The sequence below is a fragment of the Ambystoma mexicanum genome, chromosome 11 (assembly GCF_040938575.1).
Source record: "Ambystoma mexicanum isolate Mex_15411 chromosome 11, UKY_AmexF1_1, whole genome shotgun sequence".
NCBI classification, from domain to species: domain Eukaryota; kingdom Metazoa; phylum Chordata; class Amphibia; order Caudata; family Ambystomatidae; genus Ambystoma; species Ambystoma mexicanum.
In genome coordinates, this window is record NC_090934.1 from 1,284,299,053 (window position 1) to 1,284,322,830 (window position 23,778).

At 45.8% G+C, this 23,778-nt stretch overlaps 1 protein-coding gene across 1 annotated transcript in view; it reads right to left on the bottom strand.

The window, feature by feature from the left end:
- TM2D3 (TM2 domain containing 3) overlaps nt 1-23,778 on the bottom strand; it is a 202,143-nt gene that overhangs the window by 7,959 nt on the left and 170,406 nt on the right. Inside the window, exon 5 of the mRNA XM_069624763.1 lies at nt 17,316-17,391. Within this exon, the coding sequence (XP_069480864.1) occupies nt 17,316-17,391 (76 nt within the window). The remainder of the gene's footprint in view (nt 1-17,315; nt 17,392-23,778) is intronic.

A 23,778-nucleotide genomic window follows, 5' to 3' on the forward strand; every position in this document is an offset into this window, starting at 1 on the left:
GCCATGGACCTACTGACGCATTCAGCTAAGTCCAAACCCGACTGAACGGACTCACACATGGCATCCTTACCATCCTGGACCATAGCAAGGAAACCATCCCGTTCGTCCCCTTCGGGAATATGTTCAGCCGCTAACGCAACACAGTTCCACAGAGTGTGCGTGAAACGCGACAAGGCACAAATGGAGTTGGCCGCCTGAAGCGCCATACCACCAGAAGAAAACACTTTCTTCGCCCAGCCATCAAAACGTTTGTCGTCCCGATCAGGAGGGATGGTAGGGTACGACGCCTGCTTCGCCGGGGCCGTGGCCGCCTGCACCACCAGACTCTCCGGAGTGGGGTGCCTGGTCAAGTAGCAGGGGTCGCCACTGGCTGGACGGTATTTTCGCGACAAGGATCTGCCCACCGCCGGGAGACTCTCCGGAGCAGTCCAAGCCGCCGCCACCCTTCTCTGTAAAGCCATATGGAACGGCAGAACCGGGTCAGTTGGGGGACCAACATCAAGGATGTCCGTCAGATCATCCTGCACAAATTCCCCTGGGGGAGCAGACCATCCCAAGTACTCAGAAACCCTAGCCATAAGGCGCCGGTACGAGGAATCAGCATGAGAGCCAGGCTCAGGCCTACAAAACTCCACCTCCGGAGAGGTGTCCAATCCACTGGCATCATGCAGTGACTGTCTCAACTCGTCAAACTGACTATGGCCCGAGACAATTTCATCCGGAACCTGACTAGGAACCAGGCCATCAGAATCCTCATCCGCCTCTGAAATATAGTCCAGGTGGCGAAAAGAAGGCACTCGAGAGTGCTTGCTCTTAACCAGAGCCTTCCTAGGCAGGAGAGTTGCTAGGTCTGGAAAAGACCCGGGGCTAAGCTGATGTCAGTACTGTTGGGATTGGGGGCTAGCTAGTCTTTTGGCTGTAGCTCCTGAGATTCTATCCGGGGCTACAACCAAAAGATCAGGGGCTATAGCCCCCTTAGCCCCCCCCCTAGCAACGCCCCTGTTCCTAGGGTGTCCACCCGTGCCCTGGGGTACCTCCGACACGAAAGGCGTCGATGGCGTTGAGAACCGGCATCGAGGAAATCGGCGTCGACGTCAGATGCAGCGCCTCCAGAATCGGCGGCGTCGACACAGCCCTCGAGGCCGGAGCCCCGAGCGTGTCCCTCGACGACCTGAGCGTCGACGACTTCCTCGGAGCCAGAGCCTCGAGAAAGCCTGTCGACGCCCTCGACGCCACAGACGTCGATGCCTTCTTCGAAGACCTCACAGGTGCACACGGTCTCGAACGCGTCGAGGACCGGGACCTGGAACGGGTACGTCGAGAACGAGTCCCCTTGTCCGAACGGGACCTCTCCCGTGACTCGTGCCGACCACTCTTGCGAGCGGTGTCTCTCGAACTCACACGACCGACCCCACTCGGGGGCGCGGACGGCTGAGTACCCTGCGACTCAAGAATCGCCAGCATCTTCTTCCCGAAGGAAGCCCATTCCTCCGGCGTCGCACGGCTGGAGGGGTAAGCGACGCGCCGGGCAGAGCCCTCCGAAGAGGACCTGGAAGACGACCGGTGTCGGCGCTTCCGAGAATGCCTCGAAGAGGCTGAGGAGTGGCGAGACCGACTCCTAGAAGGAGACCCACGAGACTTCCGACGATGACACGGAGAGTCACCCCTCGAATCATCCGTCGAAAGCCCCGCAGACTTCGACTTCCGGGGCTTGGACACCCGACCTACCGACAACTTCTTCTTACGTTCGCGTAAGGCTTTGGACGTGAGCGACTGGCAGTCGATACAGACATCCGTGTCGTGGGCCTCCCCGAGGCACCAGAGGCAGGCGTTGTGCGAGTCCGTCACCGACATCTTGGACCCACACTCCCCGCACTTCTTGAAACCCGGACGCGGGGTCGAAGACGAAGTAGACATCTTCAGAAGGATTTTCACAAACGAACAGGTTCGAAGAACCGAGAAGAACAGAACTCCAAAGAGTCGAGGCGTTTAAACCGAGAAACACGAAGCAACACGTTCGCGGAAAAAACGGAACTGAGGCTATGGGCGTCGTGCGTCCTACTTATCACATCGGATGACGTCGGAGGAGGTCCTCGACGACGGCGCATCGACGTCATCGACGCAGGACGCAGACGCCGAAAAGTTTCCGAAGCAGCACAGCTGTGGTGATTACATGTCATAGATATGGAATACGTCGGAGGACCCAATCCCCTCGAATTACTCTTTTCCTGCGGTACTCCTATTACCAGACTACTTGTAGGTTAATCACAAAAATATAGTCTCCAGAAATGGATTCTTGAAACTGAAAAACCCAAGGGCTTTTCCTTATCAACTCCCTTGGTATGCTCTTCCGGGGTGGCTAGGGAGGGGTTATTGCTGTCGGGTCCAAACCTGGGGAGTGGACCAGAGAGGGAGGAGTCGTCCCAAAGTGAGACATGGTGTCCCCCTTTCCTTAACACCTCCCTACCAGACATTCCCTCTTCTACCCAACACCATTTTGAATCCTATACCGTTGCCCCCTCCCCAATTCCAACAGGTACCAACACAAAAGGGAGGCGTAAGAGACCCACCAGGAAAAGGAGAAAACATATCATCCAATGTTTTACAGCACCAGGATTGTTCCCCTTCTCCTAACAGCATTTTTTTTTATAATTTTCCTACCAGCACTTGGAAACACTACAACTCCCATAATTTCTCCCCACTGTCTTTCCCCAAAAACACTGGGACAAAGAAGAGGCAACTGGAGCTATGAATATTACCCACAGGAACCAATGTACCATGTATTCCTATGGCCAGTCTCCATCTTGTCCCATTAGGAGAGTTAGGCAAGTCAGGCAGAGTACACATGCACACTTTGAGCGAGCTGGGGATTCTGGAGGAAGAACAGAGGCCAGGAGGAAGAAACTGCAGCTGGAAGAACCCTGGACGGCCTGGAGTAAGAAGGACTGCCAAAATGCTGAGCCTGTGAATAAAGGGAAGGATGCAGTATGGCGAGGAGCTCAGTCTCCAGGGAAGCAAACCGGGAGCAGCTGGGGTAACCTGGCAGTGCCCAAGCCAGAGCTCCTCCGCTGGGTCAGATACTAAAGCCCAGACCACAGGAAACATCCTATTTTAAAACATGCAGCTCCCAAAAATTCGAGAATGCTGTTTTAGGGGAGCTGGTGAAGTGGGAGCAAAATAGGAACATTGCATTATGGGACTTTAAGTCCAAAGGTATTTTGTGTATGGTGGAACTTTTGGGCAAGGCGGATTTATTAAGACGGATTTCTGAACTCTGTCCTGGAGGTGCAGAGGTTCAGAAGGCCAGCCTAGTTTCTTGGAACAGGGTAACCTCTTGACAAGCCAGACCAATCAAGGTAGCGATCGCGGCGGTCAAGACTAGGTCTCAAGAGGGGTGAGGGTGACTGAAAGCCCGCAATGAACACACAAAGCAAGGACACTTACAAATTACTCCAAACAGGTGTTATATTAAAAATATATACACATTTATTACAAGGCCTTTGTAACATTGACCGTAGCGAGAAATCACAATAAAACTCCAGTAAACCAACACATACCAAACCAATATAATATATATACAAATACAAACGCGTATAACGAGTTAGACGCACAAAATGTGTAGACCACCTAGATGGGGAGGAAAACAGGCAGTGCGAATAATAATTAGACCCAGTCCGCCTTCAGAGGCACCTAACTAAAAGGAAGTCCAAGCCCTACAAAGAGTGGAGCCCTGTGCTCAAAAGTACCTGCACACGCTGGTGAAAACGGGCAAAAAGGGGAGTCTCTTCAAGGGAATCAGGCAGTTTAGTTCGGTGAACAAATGAAGATGAACAGAGCTCCGCGACTCAAGCGCAGCCTCCACTGTGGGCAGAAGCAGAGCGCGAGTACGGAAAGGCGTGCTGTTTGACACAGCGGGGAAAAGCTATGGGCTCCTGCAGGAGGGCGACCAGTTCCTAGCTATGCTACACACCGGTCCCCGATGCAAGCAGACCCAGGCTTCTCCGCGTCCGTTTCAGTACTGGCAGGTTCAGATAGGAGCAGGGGACGTCTCGTCGTCGTGTAGATTCCGCAGCAGCAGAAGTTAAGTTGGGGACGTCCCAAACGCAGTGAACCTGCACAGTTTGTTACCACAGCAGGGCAACGGAGCGGCCGTGTGTATTCCAGCCAAATGTACACTCCTCACTTCAGACCTGGGAATGCCAAGTGTACGAATCGTGTGAGAGTGACAAGGACTCGATATACAACATAACCTGACGGCGGTTACAGAGCAAGACTCCTGGGTAGGCTGGTCAGTCTGCTGGATGGCCCAGAGACACTTCCCAAGGCTTACGTGCAGGAGATGGTGAAGCTGCCGAGAATAGTTGTTCCCACTATTCCAAGGGTCAAAGTACCAGTACAGGCCTTCTTGTTCGATCCGAAGTAGAAAGGGTTTCACAAAGCGACAGCAATGCAGAGGAGCAGTCCTTCAGCGGGTCACCAGCGATTCCTCGGTTCAGCCTCGTGGTTGCAGGATACTTGGCTCCTGTATTCCTTTGTTCGTGAGAACTCAAGAGATCGACATGGTAGTGGCGTTTCCAGCCCCCTCTTATCCACGGTTCCCTTCGCGCCAAAACGAGGGGACCCAATGGGAGATCCGCTCATAAAACACTCACACTATCTGTGGACTTCATCACGGACCACAGGGGTCCCAGGTATTCACACCACCCTAGACTCTCTGGCGCCCAGGATGTGTATTGGGACCAGACATCCCAGCCCCCATCCTGGAGGCAAACACAGGCCTGTAGAAGCCCGCAAAAGCATCTGTGTTTCGCGGGAAAGTACATGCCCAAATAAGGAAGGCCCCGGGTCGGCTCGACCTGGGGGAGGTGAAGGGGGCAAGACGGTCAGCGGACAGGACAAAGAGCCTCGTGGTCTGGCCATTTTGGGAGCCAGGCCACCATTTTGGGCTAAGCGCGAGAGACGCGCTTAAAACGCCAAAAGGAGCTCAAAAACACAAGAAACAATCGCTGCCACCAATCCCGTCCGTGATTCACTTGCACCGTTCATTTACAATCCAAAGAGTGTATCTAGGGCCTGTAGAAGACTAGAGACCCAAGCGAGCAGTAACTTAGCTTACAGTGCCCTCTTGTGCCATGGTGCACGAAAGCTGCAACATGATAAAGAAACTGCGGAAAACAGCGTTTCCCGGTACTGACTGTCTTAAGGGCATGTCAGTTTCCCTGTAATAATGGAGCGAAAGCCCAGAGGAGTGCGGCAGAAGGCTGCACTTCTCTGGCAAAGTCTAAACAACAGCAAAAAGTTTAGGGGTTGCCACATGGAAGGAAAATTACCCACAATTAAGAAATCTTTCCTAACAGGCAAGGCGGTGCACAAGAAGGGGCATTTCTTCCAGGGTAACGGCGAACCAGGCCGAGCAGAGCGACAGGCCAAGGGACGGAACCGAGGTATTGAGAAACCTTGAACACCCCGGCGAGAGATAGTTACTTCTGAAGAGCTTTGAAGGTTGCGGCCCGATCTCAGACGAGGGAAGTCTGAGAGGCCTAGTGGAAAACAGCTTTCTGTGCAAAGCGAGAGGGTTGAGCCTGGCTGAGGGAGACCCATGAGACGTTAAGTGACCGAACTGTGATGTTAAAGGAGGGAAGTAAAACATGACCCGGACTTGGGAAAGTAAAGCATTGTAAAGAACTGTAAATTAAAGATGCAAAGTAACAGAGTGGCCCGGCGAAAGAGGATTACCCAATTGAAAGTCTCTGTGAAATATCCAAAGAGAAAGAAACTGAATTGCAAGATCTGAACTGTTGTTCGGTTTGATCCCGGCAGAGGGAAACCTTGATGTGAGAGATGTCTTTGAACTTCTCAGTAAGTACTGTGTTCGAAACTACATTTATCAAGAGGCCTTGGTGTAGGAGAGGAAAAAGTGATGTTTGAGGAAAGACTGTGCTATGAAGGTGTGATTGAAGCTTGGGCAAAGGAACCCCAAATCATTGTGATTGAAATGTTTGAGCCCGGTAGAGGGAGACCTGTACAGAATTTTGTTAACCAGAAGGAAAGAAACTTTTGTTGAACTGTATTCGTGGAAGGCAAGCTGGCCTTCGTCCACAAAACAAACTGCATCCTTGTGTCCAAAGCCAGAGTGTGTTGCAAGGTCCAAGTGTGCCAATTTAACCGGTTCTACAAAATGTGGGGAAGGGAGTTTACTCAGCCATGCTGACATTTATTTTTAACACTGATGTTCCTTTTTGCATTGCACATCCCTTTACACATATATTGTATTAGAAAGAGGGCAGGCATTAGGTTGATTAGTATAAGCCACTTTATTTTGACTAAAGACTGACTAGGACTGTATTTTCTTTTTGTTTGATGGTCGAGAATATCCCCAACTTAGTTCTAGGGCAAGACATGAGTTTTCCAACCGCTTTTAAACCATCAATAAAAGGTTTTGTAACTTGCAGCTCTTTGCTCAGTGTCTACTTGTGATACCATAATTCTCTCACAAAACTGAGGTCAATCTTTTGGGGTTCTCCTAGGACCAACCTTTCAATAGATGAATTATGAATGGTCTCCTGCGATTCATCTCGTTAAACTCTTCAAACCTTAATTGGATTACTTGACTTTTACGTCTTATCCCTCTAGGGATTCTCTCATTACTCCTTGTTTCCGATTCGGGATTCTCATCATGTGATTTTACAGACCCTTGATATACTTTAAGTTGTTATTCAATGGCCAAATTTCTCTAGACCTTTGCTCATATCTTATTTCCTTTTTAATCTTATTTTGAATGAGTACAGGATGTTGAGTTCACTTTATCTCTTCTATTTCTCCTTTGGTATTTAACCATTCAAAAGTCCGTTTTATAGAGTTCTCGTTCTTGGGTTCCCTTTTCCTCCATATCAACTCTTTTTCAGATTTGGTACTGGAAGAGTTAACTGATTGCTATAGCATTCCTTTGGGGTCTCCCCACGCCTCCCCTTCTCCTGGTTACCTTCCCGATGATAGGAGCATCTCCATGGGAGCATTCGTGGTTGTGGCTACTTCTTCGTTGTCCAGATTGTGGGTATCTCTCCTGCTATGGTGTCTCCTTTTTGCGTGGTTTCCCCATTTCTGGACAGTGCTGGGGTCGTTCAGCACTCGAAAGTAGCGACTGGGGCTTCCAGTCGGCAGTGGTATCAGCAATGTTACTTAACACCTGGTCCACCAAGGATTGCTATCCCTGGTCTCACCACCACCTTCGGATGGGCTCTGGCCCTTTCAGCTTATCGGGCTCTTCGCTTGTCCGTGTTCAAGACTTGATACACTTACGCAGGTTTGAAACTTGCAGGCTCTGGAGTGTCTCTCACTGGTTCAGTGTATGCAGCTTGGGGAACTCCCCAGCTGGCGTACAGCCTCTCTCCCTCTGGTCTGCATCACGCAGTTCGGGACCTTTCTCAGCTGACCCGAGGTGGTTTCTCTCTATCTTGTTCCCAAATGGAGTCCCTTTTATCCACCTCTTCAGGGATTGGAGCTTATGTTTTAAAGACATATGTTCTATTTCAATTGGATAACAATGTCCTTTAGGATTTCCCTCGTCCCAGTAGGGATAAATCACAGTTTATGGTGTTATTGCTTCCTCGTCCCAGTCTTAATCCTTGATGGAATCTGGTGTTCTGAAGCATCCCATATAGGTCATAGTGGGAGTCCTTGTCCCAAAAGGGGGGGGGAGGTGAGTGTAGGTCCCACTCACCTCTATCCATAGGGAGGGTTTTGCAGAGTGGGCTCACCTCCCTAGCCTCACAGGAAGGGGCACCCCATTGGGGAGAAGTGACAAGTTCCCTTGATTTGTCACAATAGGCAATAATAAAACAATTAAAGAACCTAAAAGGGAAGATGTGTTTTATTCAAATTAATTTGATTTCATAGTTAAGTTATTTCTTATGACGTGTAAGCCCAGAAACAATCAAGCCAGAAGTCCTTAAAAAATGAGCACCTACTCTAATCCCTGCCCATAACCCCATGCAACAATGTTTGCAGGATCAAGAAAAACCACCAACACATTGCATTACATGGTCAGGCTGTTAACCTAATTTCTTAAAATGTTGTTAGAAGCTGGTTAAGCCAAATAATGCTTAATCTGGTAAGCGCAACACCACAATTTCAAAACAAGTAGCAGAATTGACACAGTTACACTTGAAATCTGATTACAGCACGCACAATGGACAAGTGACGATGCAACAGCTCCCTAACTGCCAATCCAGGACCTGATGGTTAAGACGAGTGAAAGGACAAAGTAAATGTAAGTTAGTCATCTGAGTGACTCTTGTACTCCTAGTACGATGGTCCCTTTTACCATACTGATAGGATTTCCATCCACAGGGACTCGAGTGGGCACATTGCAGCTATAATTTGCAGGATGTACTAACACCCACACATGTTGTGCTCTTCTCCCCATCAGTCCTTTTCTACATGTTTAAGAGAATGGAATTTTGCACAGCTCAAATACCTAAATGGGGCAGAGGGAGTATTTTAGGGAGGAAATAGGGCTATGATGTAGGGAGTGTTACACAGAAAGAAACTTGAACTTACTTCTACATCCCATCCCTACGGATTCGGCCAAATGGGCCATTCTTTAGGATGGTGTGCACTTCTGTCTACAATCACATTTTACCTCTCTTGCCTTGCCGGTGGAGAACTAGTTATTTGCATCGTAGTCCGTGTGCCCAAAAGACAATTCCAGCTCTGAAATGTGAGTCAATCATCATGCGACACATGCTTCTGCCTTGTTCTGTCTCATCAGTAAATTGTGGCTGAGGTGCAGAGGCCTCTAGGCACAGACAGTAAAGATTCCATGTCTGCATTGCTTTTTCACCTTTGGGTGAAAACCCAAGTGTTTGAACATTGTAAAAGCCCCTCTACAGAGAACAAATTACAAACATGTTATTAAGTAAAGTCTCTCAGAATTGGGCAGTTGACAAAGAGATTGAGCATAGAAAGTATAGTTTCCAGATGGTGGGTCGGGGGGCCCATATGGGCACCCTACACATCACAACGAAGTACACACACCTTCGAAAGGCAACCAAATCGGCCATCACCATAAAGATAGCTTTTTAGCAGAAAGTTAAACAATCCAGCATTCAACAGACACCTTGGAAGCCAACATTACATTCATCAAAGGTAACAGTGCTGGTCAGAGGTATGTCGCACATTAGCATGGTGCAAGGTAAACTTAAGTGCTGCCTGGACGTCCATATGATGCATGAGTGGTCTCTTCAGAGGAAGGATTCAGGAGAATAGTAGGGAGGAAGATATCCTGGTTAATATAAAAAGGTATTAAAAGTAGATGAGAAAGGTGGACAAGTCTCAAGCACTAGCCTATCTGTAAAGAAAACCATACCAAGGTTCCACAGCTAAAAGACCCTGAAGTTCAGTCAAGTGGCAAGCACAAGTAACAAACACTAAAGGGCAGTCTTCCACGAAATGCACATGAGGTTACCAGAAGCAATGAGTGGAACAGGAATGCGCGCCTGAACCACTGGCACAACAGTGACATAAATGGGAAAAGAATATGCACAATACCATCGAAGTGCCTGTTAACAAAAGGTTCAAGGCAAAACACCACCATCTGCATTATGGTAAGCCAGAATAGCAAAGTGGGAGCACCAGCAAGAACTCACTTGAACCTCAAATCTACCCAGGCTTGAGACAAAGGACAAAACATGGTCAAGCAAAGAGATGGTTAAGCCCTGTGTTCTGTGAGCAGTGACAGAATATGATCTATTAGCTTGCATAATGCCTGTTTTGTTGTTTGCAAAATGCAAGTTGTGTTGAGAAAAGGCAAACGTGACCATAAGCCCAAGCAGCACCAAGGTTGGTGTGGAAGTGCTACAAAAAGTGACCCTCTCAGCCCCCACCCGTTGAAGGTAGGGATTCTTTCAGAATGGAAGGTGAAAAGGAGACTCTTGGTCAAAGCGATGGAACTTTAAGAACAAAAAGATGTTAGTTGTCAACGGGCTAGGATCACCATAATTAGCATGCAAGTGCAACTCAGCTTAAGCTCGTGTATCACTTTGTCAATGTGCAGGAGAGGAAGGAATGCATAGAAGAAAGCATTCTCCCATGCGACGTGTAGGCCATACCTCCGAGCCATCCCATATTCCCATCCACTACAATGAGCCTGGGCCAGTGCACCAAGAGTGACATTTAGTTTCTCCGGCATATCAGAACTTGGGATTCCCTGACCTTCATCAGAAAATGCTCAAAGAGGTAGGGGAATCCCTTTCAATTCCGGAACATCTATGTAGATTGAGCAGTGCAAGTGGTCTCATAAGTCATGATCCCAAAGGTTGTTTGGGGGGGGGGGTTGTTCAGGATGACACTCCTTGCATATTCCAAAGAGCTTGGGGTGATGGAGATCCCCCAGTTTGGAGGTGTAAAGAGGGACCCTGTTGCAGCAGATTAAGGTATTCAGTATATAACAGATGATTTCTCATAACATCCTGAGAGACCGGCAATATAAAGTATTTTTGCTGATAAATGTCGATTCCAACTCTCTTCCAGTAGAACCTGTTTCCTCCTCATTTTGAGATGAACATAAGGAGTGGCCAGAATACAACAGAATATGAACCCAATATTCTCTGAAAGGAAAGGGCCATGGCACTTAGACAAAGCTGGAATGTGCAGATTTCAAAGCCTGAACACTCTGGAGAAGTGTACTGCCCTTGCCCCACCAATCTGAAATCCCAGGTGCAACTGGTCGATGTCAGGGTTTGTCTGGTGACCAGAGTAGACTCATTTACAGTGAGGCTCAGAAGATTCAGCAGATTGAGGAAAGGGCAGAGGGGTGGGAGTGCCATTATGAGGCAATAATTTAGATTAGAGGTAAGCCTCCTCTTATGAGAAAGGCTGCCAACACACATCACCTTCAAATAGTTCTGAAGAGCAGTGCATAGCCCAAAAGGGGAGTACTTTGCAACAGAACTAAGAAAATTATATTGGGCCTCATCACAACTCTGGTGGTAGCCGTGCCGGAGTTCCATTTTTTCCAGCACCCGCAAATGTGCAAGAACCGGGTCATGACGAGTTCGGCGGACCCGGTAACTGCCCATTTGCGGGTGCCGGCAACAAGGGGCTGCCCATCCCCATTCGGCCCCATAGGGCTGAATGAGGATGGGGACGTCTGATGCACCGGCGCATTTAGAGTGCGGCCAGTGCATCCAATGTGCTGTGCTGGTGGGTCCCGGTCTGCCCGCCAGGTCAGTTTTGAAGGCAGTCCGATGGGTTCTGAGTGATGAACTTCTATGCCTGGAGTTGGGGGGGGAAACATAGCACTCGCCTATCAAAGTGGGATACAAAATCTAGGAGTAGTCAGGAGTCAATCTTTGGAATCAGGGTTGGGTTCCAAGGATGAGCCATTTGTTTATTTTGTTTATTGATTTATAGGGTCATGGCTAAAGAACAAGGTTCTGCTGCTTCCTGTGCTGCCCACTGGAGAAGCTCTCGACAACTACACCCATTTTGTAAGCCATGAAAATCAGACAAAGATCTGGATCTGTCCAGCTTAGTGGCAATGGAGTCTGGTTATGATCATATTTGGCAATGGTCACCAGCAATTTGAAGTTCTTCATGACCTCAGACAATTGCTTGCCTGTGGAAAAATGAAACCGGTTTAGGCCTTCAGTTATAAGGTCCAATATGGTGTCTTGAGCTTGCAGGAGGTTAGTTTGCTTGCGCCAGGCTAGTCCGCCTAACTACTCTGCTGTGCCCATACATAATAAGCTACCCCACATGTCAAGAGGAGACCTGCATGGCATCAGCCAGGCACCCTTGAAACCACTCCTTTAGAGAGAATGTAAGGTCACTGGAAAACTACCATATCCTTCGATAGCAAATGGTTCCAGCAAGCCACAACAGCATCCATTTTGGCTTGCCAGAGGTGCAAGGAACTGTTCTGGTCCACTTTTCTTTATCTCCTTTGCCAATATAGTTCTCCTCTGTGAAAACTGAACACTGTTTTGAGAAGTGAAGATGCTTCTCATTCTCACTTGGTAAAGGTCTAGAAAAGGCATCAGTCTTCTAAAGTGAGACATATTTTCTTATCCTCCTTGGGGACAATGGCTTGTATTGGATTGCCAGTTCTTTGCATGGCATTTGTATACCAAACTGGAGTTATAACAGTGATTCCCACAGGCTTAGGTCCAGTAACTTCAGTCACAAAAGTTCCATTACCACTTTCAATCAGTCATGGATAGACTTTTCTGACTTGTTGCCAGTGGCAGGTTGAGAGGATGAGGAAACCGACACAGGCCTTGCTGCTAGAACCACTGAAGTATGGAGTAGAGTGGTATTAGAATACTTGATCGAAAAACATGCGACCTATTCAATCTGACCGAATTCTTCTGATCTTTTTTCAGTCAAACTAAATTAAATAAATATATGGGGAGGGGTGAGGGTAAAGGTTAAGGTAGGGGGAGGGGTGGGTGCGGGGGGAGTGGGAGTGGATATCCCACCGTCATTTCAACAAAAAGAAAATAAAGAGGTTCATAAAATACTCCTTTTGAAAGGAGAAGTTATTAAGCATTTGTACAGCCTTTCAGGGAGGCATTCATGAACTGTTTTACCCTGCCCTCATCCCCACCCCTCCCCAGTGACTGGTATGACAATTCCTACCAAAGGATGAACTGCAGGAGTATCCCCCAAACCCTACATCATTCACAACTAAATGTACTGGAGGACTGTGGCTGTATAAAGAAGATAGTTCACATCCAAATGAGAAGCAGAGGAACTGATAATTCTCAGTTAAAATACTTCCAAGACAGCTGACAAACTCAACAGCAAACCAGAGTTACCCCTTGACTTGGAGTACCTCTTAGCCACATGCTGAACAGTAGGACAATAAATCTCTGCCAAAAGGCAATGGCACGTCTAGGTGCAAGAACAGGCACTGAGGGGATGGACTTTTCTTCCTCATGAGAGACTATCAAAATACTTCAAAAAGATGACCAGTATAACTAACTTAGACATAATTATTACTTAAAGTACTGCACTTCCCAGTGAAAATTGTCTCAGAAAGACATATTTGTAACCCTTACCTAACAGGTGTGGATGGGCAATGTCCATAGTTTTGACTCGTAAAGTAGACTCCAAGTATTGAGACCCAAGAGAAACTACCTAGTAATTGCTCTAGTGGACACCTGACATGTCATGCAAAAGGGCAGGAATGGTTTTCAAGATGGGGGGATGCTTCGGACAATGGAGGGAGTAATATTCAATCCGTATATCGTGTGTTTATTATGAAATGGTTTCAGGTCTGGATGTTATCCCAAGTCAAAATGGTGGATCAAAGTCTGGGATATCTTGTTAGCTGAGAGAGTATGCGCTGCAAAGGAAGGGAAGCTCCACCAATTCCAAGCAGCCTGGGCACTCCTCCTGGATTATGACCAAAACGTCCCAGTCCTGACTTTCAAACCTCGGCTGATACAGACATACCTCTGCCCGCTGGGACATAGATGGGAAAAGGGACTGAAGGATGGAGGGACAGGAGGCAGGGGATTGAGGGGGAGAGAAGGAATTATTGCAGTTTGTTTTACATTTCTGCAGAGGTTGCTAAATTCTATGTAATGTTGCTGCTCCAGCTGTGAAACGAATGCAATGCTTTAAAATAAATAAGATATTAGCCCTAACATTAAAAAAAAGTATAAACTACAATGGGAGGACAAAAAAAAAACCCTTGTTCACCCTCCGGTTGCACAACAAAAACAAATACATCTTAAAACTCTACTACAAATTAGGAGACACCTTGTTGAGCGATGGCATGAAACTGGCCCTTATAAAAAAAACGAACTCCTCGATGCAGAAACTGGATCAAGCAGCTTAAAAGATCTGTGAATACTGCCAACTGGACAATGCTGTTTGGATGGCTTAAAACAAGCAATGCTCAAAAATGTTGGTCTCATTACAATGAATATAGGCAGACTCTTCCCCCTAGGAGCTAAATCCAGTCTCTGAAGAAAACAAATGGTGTGCACATATTGCAGATTTATATCATGATCTTACCCCAAATTGTTGTAAAATGATTCTTCAGTTTGAGGATTTTAAATCTTAAAAATTGAACATATACGAGGACTCTCTAGTGAATATTATTACCAAACTACAGCTATCCCGTGCCCCAGGCCCGGATGGTATACCTAGAATCGTGATGAAGGCAGATCCGGACCTATGGGCAAAAATATTAAATAAACGGTATAATCATATACAACAAACTGGTTTGATACCAGTTAGTTGTCATAGTTCTGTGTTAGTGCCGATGTTTAAAAGGGGGATAGATTGGACCCGAATAACTATTGTCTTTTGTCAATGAACGACTCTAGCCAAAAGATTTTTGTAACAGTTATATTAACAGAAATTATCAACTGGGTGAAAACAGAAAACATCCTGTTGAGACTGTTTTTCGTAAATCACATAACACAATCACTATTATTCCGGTTCTGCAATATTTAATTGCAGAAACTAATAAATTCAAACCTAATTTGTACTGTTGCTACATTGATTTTATCCTTGTTTCACATACTCTATTTTGGAGCAAGCTTAGGGACTGGGGTACAGACACCTGAATTACAGTTAGATTAAATACTACTGGCTTGTATACTAAAAGTGCGGCACAAACAGGAGCCTGAAACAAGGCTGTGCCCTAGCCCCTATTTTATACAACTTGTACAGAGCCGATCTGGATCGAGTGCTATCTAATATACACAATTTTCCATCTAAAACCAATGGGGTACATGTGTTGTGGCTCGCCCATTTATCATATTTGACCAAACTGCTACTGGGCTCCAGCGTTCATTGAATGCTTTGGTAGAGTACACAGCTAGAAACTCCATGATGATAAATAAAACGAAAACAAAGTGCTTGGGTAATAGCATGAGCGGTAAGGTTTTCCAGGAAGGGAAATTAGAGGAGTACCCTCTTGAAAATGTTTGTGAATATACTAATTTGGGTTTTCCCCATTAGAACAAATCCACCTTTAACCTTTTATGAGGAGCGAATAACGAATATAATTTGGAAAAAATGGCTGGTTGTAAGACATTATGCGATACACTGTGGCGGCCATAATGTCCAAGAGGCTTGCTGGAAGTGTATTGCACAGCCATTATACCAGGTATATTATATGCGCTGGTGGTGATGTCATTAGTACGAGTGAAATGGTTGGATCGCCTGGAAGCGAGGATTGTGCGCACAGAATATTTCTCAATCCGTGCCAGTGGAGGCACAGAGGTTGGAATTTGCCCAGATGGCTCTTGACATTGTGGCAAGTCCAGAGAATCCTCCTATTGCTAAACTTAGGTAGAGCAATCAAAATTCTAACTGGTTGCTAAAGCTCCTTGGTATAAATATGAATAATGGGGGGAGGGGGGGTGGCTTCCGATTAGAGCTTAATCATTATGCTATGGTTCGCTTGGAACCACTTCTACTAGAAAAATACTTTTTTAACACTACCCCAAATTATGAAAGGAGAATAAAAAAGAAATCAAGACTATGGGATATGGCCAGAAACATTGATATGCTGCATGCTAAGAAAAGGTTGAGATCATTTTCGTACCAGAGTTTTATTATGAGTAAACCACGTAGTTATTTGATTAAGCTATGTTACCTGGAACGCAAACTTTTTCTATATTGCAATTGAGATTGAATATATTGCCTACAATGGAGTACATGGCCAAGTGGAAACAACTAAAGTATCAGACTGCTATTGTCGTCTTTGTCATTCATGGGTGGAGTCCAGCCACCTTATATTAACTATATTTATTTTAAAAACAGTATTATAAGGGCTATGCAGAATATGTTGTACAGATAGAAGACATTAGGAATGACCAATTTTGGCCTACCTTAGTCGGTGCGGCATCTATAGTTATAACATCTGCCACTTTTGCAATATGGAAAGAAGCACAAAATATTTTTTACTGATGTTCCTGTCTGCTATAGACTACTACCAGATCATAGTAATTAGGTTCTTATAAAGGAAAGGTACATAGGTATTCTTTTCTTATCCATTTTAATGTGTATATTTGTTTTAATTGTTTTGTATTTTGTTTTTAATGTGCTGAAAGTTTGTAATTAACTATTGTAAAATAAATAAAATTAAAAAAAAAAAATAATACTGACCACCTTATGGGTATCAAATGGCACCCGTATCAACAAGCTGATGAATAAGTAATGACTTGAAGATAGGCCACAATTCACTCCATCTGATGAAATAGTGGATCATCCTGAGGCTTCTTCAGGACTCCAAATTCAAGGAAGTCGCAAAGCTAGAATGTCCCAGGACAGTTTCAAAAAGGAGAGGTGTGCTACCTATGAAAAACTTTGGGGAGGAATCTGTCTGGGCCCCACATGGGGACCAGAGCCAGCTGGATGGGTGCAACCAAACTGCCTTTTTGGATCAGACTCTTATTACCATCTCTTTCTTCCCCTTCAAGCAGAGCCCATTACACAGTGCTTCACCACCTTAAGGTGCACCAGTGAAACCAATTTTAAAAAATCTCGGAGCGACAGGCTGCCAACTTGTGTTATTTGCATTTCTAATGATTCTGAAATGGAGTTTGAGTTTCAAAAGAACAGGGCATTCCACAACCCTGGGTCAGGTGTGCCACATTCATCTTACACCTGTTCTCAGCCAAACAAGGGAGAGTCAGTGGAACAGAGGAAGAATCTCAGAGGGCCCCAGGTATCTTGCAGATTTTATAGCCTTGTGAAGAAGCCACAGCTTACACAAGACTCCCACAGATGAACGAGAAGTGTGTGGAATCACACCCCTGTGCCTCAGTCGTTCCCCTGAGCAGCCTCACAGCATACTCTTGATTCAGTAATCACAATGGGTATTCTTACGGTCACCTCTGGAATAAAACCTAGAGGACATTCTGGAAGAAGCAGTTACACGTGAGGTTTCTGGGAGTAACACATAACGGATTGCAGTAGTTTCCTCATCACAATGTACTTAAAAGGCCAGAGGGGGCTGAAACCTTCCTATTTTTAAGAACACTCACCACAAAAAAAGGGTGCAGCCAGGCCAAAGATTGTATAGTGTAGTAGGACAGGTTGTGTGGTGCTGTATCAACAACATCAACAGAGCAGCCCTGGGCAACATTTAAAGACAGTCAACAATGGCATTAAAGACTACCCTTTTATTTTATTAAACTAGCATTTTCATTACAGAGATGGTAAAGTATTACATCAACTACAAATATTTCTGGTCTCTATATAGCTGTATGCAACTATGAATCTGATTCAACATTGTTGCACCCAAACCTTATTTCTAGCTTTGAGGTTTTATTAATATTTTTACCTACCTTAGAGCCAGAGCTGTTGACCATTTGTAGCCACCTGTCCAGTTGCAATACAACATCTTTGGAAAAGATCGATTACCTGAAACAAAATAGTTTAGATGGTAATTCCTAGGGGAGCAAATGTGTGAATACATTGGCAAAGTTCATTAAAAGAAGCTTTGCTGTGGGTGAAACGGCACACAACGTTATAGATCACAGGTGTTCCATTTTAAACATTTTGCAAACAATTAAGATTGATGGATGTAGCAACATTAAAATAAATCACTTGTCTCCCATTTCTGTTGAAACTTATTACACTAACAATATGGCAAAGTCTGAGTGAGGTATTGCATTGCAGTAAAATTCGCTTAAGTCTACGCATTATTATTAATTTCCCAAATAACTCTGCATTCTGGCTAGAGAACACTATAGCTATATTTTACTGACATTTTGAAAATATATTTATTTATTGGACATTTGTATGGGGGGTGGGGAGGACATGGGAATCATGAACAACAAAACAGTTATATTGACCTTGTGACAATCCTACCACGCAAGTGCTTGCCAAGCTGGTAATTGCAAGGGGAAGAGGGCTCGGGGTGGGGTGGGGTGGCGGGGAGGTGCTGGGGGGCCAAAGTGGCAATGCTGGGGGGCCAATGTGGCAAGTCCCAGTGGAAAAGGGGGGAAGGAAGGAAGAGTGCAGTGGACAGGGAGGACCAGGATGGGCTAGTCCGGTAAAGGCAACCCGAGGGCAAGTGCTGGCAGAGGATGCTGAGAGGACTGGTCGGCGTTGGTCTGGCCCCTGTATGAATCAGAAGGGACCAGGCCCCAGTCACAGCTGCAGAGGGAGAGTTAGAATAGGAGGGGGAGAGGGAAGGAAGACTAGGAAAGGGAAGTCTCGAGTAGTTTCCAGAACTTAACAAGATCCGGCTCAATTCAGAGGATGGCAGGGAGGCCGTTCCAGAGGGAGGAGCCAGGCGAGGAAAGGGATCTACCTCCCACTCTCTGCTTGGAGTTTCACATACAGAGAGTTGGAGCCAGAAGGACCGAAGGACTCTGGCCGGGAGGTATTTAGGGAGGCAAAGCTGGATGTAAAAAGGTCCCAGGCCCCAGACAACCTTGTGGATAATGCAAAAGGTCTTGAATTTAATCCTTGTGGTCACCGGGAGCCAGTGGATAGATGTTAGGGCTGGAATGATGCGGTCCCTAGGCTTGAGGCCAAGGATAAGTTGTGCAGTCCTATTCTGGATTAATTGGAGGGGGACGAAGGGAGGAAGGAGGCATATTGAGGAAGAGGCTGTAGACTAGCCTAGAGAGAACAGGGCTCTGGAGACGTTGAGCTATTTGGGGGATGGTGAGGAAAATTAAGATGTTCCTCAAAAGGTGGAGCTGAAAGTTGGTCTTCTTGGCAAGGTTTGTGATGTGTGGAGAGAAAGAGAGAGAGAGGAGTCAAAGATGATCAAGTTTTTTTTGCCTCACAGGTGGTTGGGGGAGGGGACCTAGGGAGTCAGGCCAGCGAGTGGGGGTCGGGGGGGTAAACAAGGAGCAGACATCCCAATGAGAAGGATCTCTATCTTGTTGGCATTAAGGCGGATATCAATGGCAGAGCGCCATGCCTGAATAGCAGTCAGATAGTCAGGTATGAGGGAGGAGTAGGGGGAGGATGGCAGCTTGAAAGAGCTGTGTGTCATCTGCACAACACTGGCAATGATGGGAGAAAATGGAGATCAGGAGGGCCAGAAGGGCCAGGTAGATGTTGAAGAGCCATGGCGAAAGGATAGAGTCCTGAGGGACGCCACAGGTGGAGAAAGGCGCATCTCTGGCAAGTACCGAGACAAGTACCGCTTTGCCACTGTGTTTATGCTGTTCTGACTTGCCTTGCTTTGGTGGACGTGGCGGACTTCTCCTGTTGCCAGGCTGTTCAGCGACATTAAACGTGAAAAAGGTGAGGTGTGCCTGTACAAGTCGGGCACTCTTGCTCAAAGGAAAAGCATTGAGCACTCGAAGTTAAAGGGACCAAGAGCGATCTCAAAGAAAACAAAAAACATGCCCAGTATTAAAGCCCACAGCAAGCGCCAATCATGGATCGCAGTGGGCAGCCACACATGCTATTATTGAGAAAGCACAATCTATGCCCAATAGGGTCAACAATGAAGGAAGGCATGACCATCACTCCGTTAACTGCCCCACCTATACATTCCCCTTTGAATGCTCTTGTTGACTCCTTGAGGTTGGCAGCAGCCGTAGACCAGCACACTCCCTTGGCCCCAGTGTCAAACCAAGACTCAAGGAGGATGGTAGATAAGATTACAAACAATCTACCTAGCGATAACCAGTCACAGTGGATGGTTTCATAAAAGAGATGATAGACATGTACTTAGCAGATCATCCAATTGTGTTGCCTGGTGTAGGTATTTGGAAATGAGAAGACCAGCCTTCAACACTTTAGACCTACTGACTTTTATTTGCAGAAACAACGAGCTTCTTTAATTCTGGGGAAAATGGGGCACATGTTGTTTGCTTTTCTTTCTCAAAAAGGTGAAGATACTGTTCACAAATCATTCTGTTGAGGCTAACGGTGTTCGGGAGTCTTCTCCAGGAGATGAGACTATTGCCTTTTATTCTCTGGAAACTGTTTTCCTAGGGATCATTCATCATCAATTCCTTAAAGTCTCGTATTGTCTCTCAAGCCTCTCTGTTCATTTCTCTATAGTTCTCCAGAGAGGTCTCCAGCTCACACCCTCACTGGGGTTGGTTGTACTCCAGCCTCCTTGGCCCAGCCCCTCCCCTTTTTGGGAAGGCTTCCTGGACAACTGTTAGCATGGTCCTCTGCCTCTCTGTTCATTCAGTCTTCCTCTCATTCACTCGACGCTCACCTTTGTTTCCGGATGACAGACGCCTCCAGCTGGGTCTCAAGTGCCGTTAGGGCCGTCAGCAGCAACTCTCTCACGGCTAACTTCTTCTTTGGGGATAAATGTCTTAGTAAGTCTCTATAAACGGGTTATAACAGGATAGGGAACAACGGGTGCAACTTGGACTACTGTTTCCTTATGGCCGGACGTCAATAGGCCCACTCATAGGCCACCTCTTCCTCAGGCCCCGGGCCCTCCTCCAACTCTTCTCTCTATTTCAAAAGACAAACACCAGAGACCTGTATCACTATGACATCCTTGGAATCTTTCTTGTTCTAGAGCATTACCATTGGTCCAATTGTCTGCCTCTCCCAGGTTGTAGCCTCCCTCCATTATGACCTCATCCCCAAGGTCTCCCAGGTTGTAGCCTCCCTCTATTATGACCTCATCCCCCAAGGTCTGATTGGTTTCTTGCTAGAGATCTTGTCCTGGCTCTGACGTTCCTTCCTTTCCTTCCTTTCCACCGCCTTGTCACACCTGGATACTTCAATTCAGGACCTCAGGAGGGATCATGCGCCCTGGGCCGCCTCAAATTGCAGATGTGCCGGCACAGCAATATTTGCATAATGAGAGGACATCATAGGTAAATACTTTGCCGGCAACCAATACCGGTATCAATATGCCCTCAACAAATGTGCCCATGTCTTTGCGGCCTAGAGGGAGAAATTCTCACTCCTTCATTATGAAATGTAGGGAAGGAGATTTCCCCTCGTATGAGTTGGATCGATATATTTAGTGACGTGCGCAGTCTGCAAGCTGTCTCTACAAATGCCATTGAACAAATGAATGTATTTCCCAATTCACTAACTCAGTAATCAGATTGTGGGTTCCATCAGGTGTTGTGGCAAATTTAATGTGGCAAGAAAAGATGAGATTGTTCGATATGGGTTTCTTTTTGGCTCAAGATCCCGAGTGTTTGACTACTCAACCACAGTGTGTTATTCCAAAACCAAACATCTATCACAGCACACAAAGCCTTATGCGTAGGGAGGAAGACCAAGACCAGAGAGTGTATAATTAACCACAAAACCTGCATGTGCCCTCTGTTCTGAACATTGCAAGTTGGAATACGAGAGGACACACATTTACGAGCCTCCTTACAGAAACTTCTAGTGCCGTATCACATCATTGTCCTCCAAGAAACCTGGTTGACCTCTCTACCATTATGGGATGGTTATGAAGCAATCTTGCTACCGGCCCTACTCACAGGAGGGCGTCCTTCGTCTGGTCTACTGGTTGCTGTGAATTTGAAATTGGGTTTAACTATTAGCAAATGGTCTACAGAAAGTGCATATATTCAGTTGGTGAAAATCAATGCTGGATCATGGCTTATAGCCATAATTAATCTGTATCGCAATCCGGTGGCTTTACCAGATGAGGCTTTCTACACTGCATTACACAGAACCCTGCATCTAATCAACATCACTCCTAACATAACACATACCATCAGATTAGGAGATTGAAATCTTGATTGTTGGAATCCAAATCGCCAAACGAAGAATGTGAAAATGGATGTTTCACATGGTCAATGGTGCCGTAAGCTATGATGTTCCAGCCCAGCCTACATGGTTTAGAAACAACAGCACTAGCACGATCAACTATATTTATGTAGACAAACCACTGTTTAATCTAGTAGAGAGTCTGCAAATAGTTGAATTACCACAGTGATCATGAATTACCACATAGTGATCATAAATTATTATCATTAACCATCACATGAGTCTGATCTGGAGGGAAGATCAGGCACCACCCAGGAGGTGGCAATTAACTGTGCAAAAAATAGAATAAAATGGTCTGAGGTGAAGGTGGGGGTGTTTAGACATCTGTTGGAAAATAACGCAAGGTTAGCTACTCTGTGCCATTAAACAGACTTACTACTACCCTTTATCAACACTATGTCGGGGCCCTTCAAACCCTGTGTGAAACATCTCCATAGTTTTGATCATGAAATACAATGTGTGCGTGCTGCATATCGGAAGAACAGAAAGTGTATTATTGCAGCAGGTAACAAATCCTGTCAACAGGAGTTAAACCATGCTAAATGAGTCTATAAAAACTGGGTAAAAGCAAGGAAACATCTCATGTACCAACATGATAAAGAACATATGTCTCACGCAATGGCAAACAAAAATTCATCACAGATGTGGATGCTACTTAATAATCAAGTAGGCAATTTGCAAGCTGACTCGCAATTGGTGGTCGTTAACGAACAAACATGGGTTGAATATTTTGGCGCTCGTATGCAGATACAAATTTTACGAACATAAAAATTAGTCGCTTCAAAGCAGCGAGATGGTCTCTAGAGTTCTCACCAACAAGTATTGAGGGTTTGATACGACAGGCCAGTACTTCCAGAGCTGCCGGCCCGATGGTATTAATACAGCATTAAAATCAAATATTCAAGAATGGGCGATCATACTAGATCAGATCTTTAAACAAATTGTGAAAGAGCGCAAGATCCCCGCCTTCTTGGAAAACCTCAATAATTATTCCCATATTTAAAAAAGGAAATCGCTCGTTGCCACAAAATTATCGGCCCATTGCCTTTTTAGACACCCCTGGCAAAATGTTCTCAAAATGAGTACTTCGAAATTTCAATGGGTGGACCAAGACCAACCAACTCTGATCCGTGCCAAACAGGTTTTGTTCCTGGGATGGGAACGCATATAAGATTGCTGTGTCTGAATGCCCTGAAGGCTTAGTGTCAAGCCACGAGACAACCCACATTCTTTGCATTTGTGGACCTACACTCCGCCTTCGATTCAATCTCAAGGGTATTGCTATTGAATGAACTAGCAAGAGATCAATGTCCTACTACATTATATGAGATCATTTTTGTATTGCACTCTGAAACATCGATTACAGTACGGCTTTCCTTAGATGGCATATTGTCTGCCCCGATTCAAACAGCTTGGGGATAAAAGCAGGGGTGTCCGTTGACCTCCTCCATCTTTAACTATTTCATACACAATCTTAAAAATGTATTTCCTAGGATATCAGGCTCACCAAAACTAGGCACATATGCAATCAAGGCTCCGATGTATGCAGATGACCTAGTGTTGATTTCTAAAACCCAAATGGGCCTGCAACATCTTCTTGCAGCATTTGAGACATACATACATCAAAATGAACTTTGAGCCAATACACAGAAGACCCAAATTGTAGTGTATGAACCAAAAAGGACTGGCCCTAGACATTTCAAATGGATGATCAACCAGGTAGAACTGCAAACAGTGGCTCATTATACGTATTTGGGAATGGGCTTTGAGTGTGTGAACCATGTGAGATCTCAATTGGAGTGGGTGGAGAGAAAATTGGAAACCGCTATTGCACAAACAAAACTAATAATGCATAAATATGGGAAGTTTTCTGTTAAGCCGGCATGGGTGTACTGGTACCAAAAGGCAATTGCAGCAATACTATATGGACTAGAGACTCTGCCTATTACAACTCTGTTTAAATTTGGTATGTGGGAAGCCAGATTTTGGAAACAAATACTGGGCCTATATCAGGTTGTGTGCCACATACTTGGATTAGATACGAGCTTGGCCTTGTTTCCCTTCACTCGCTCTACA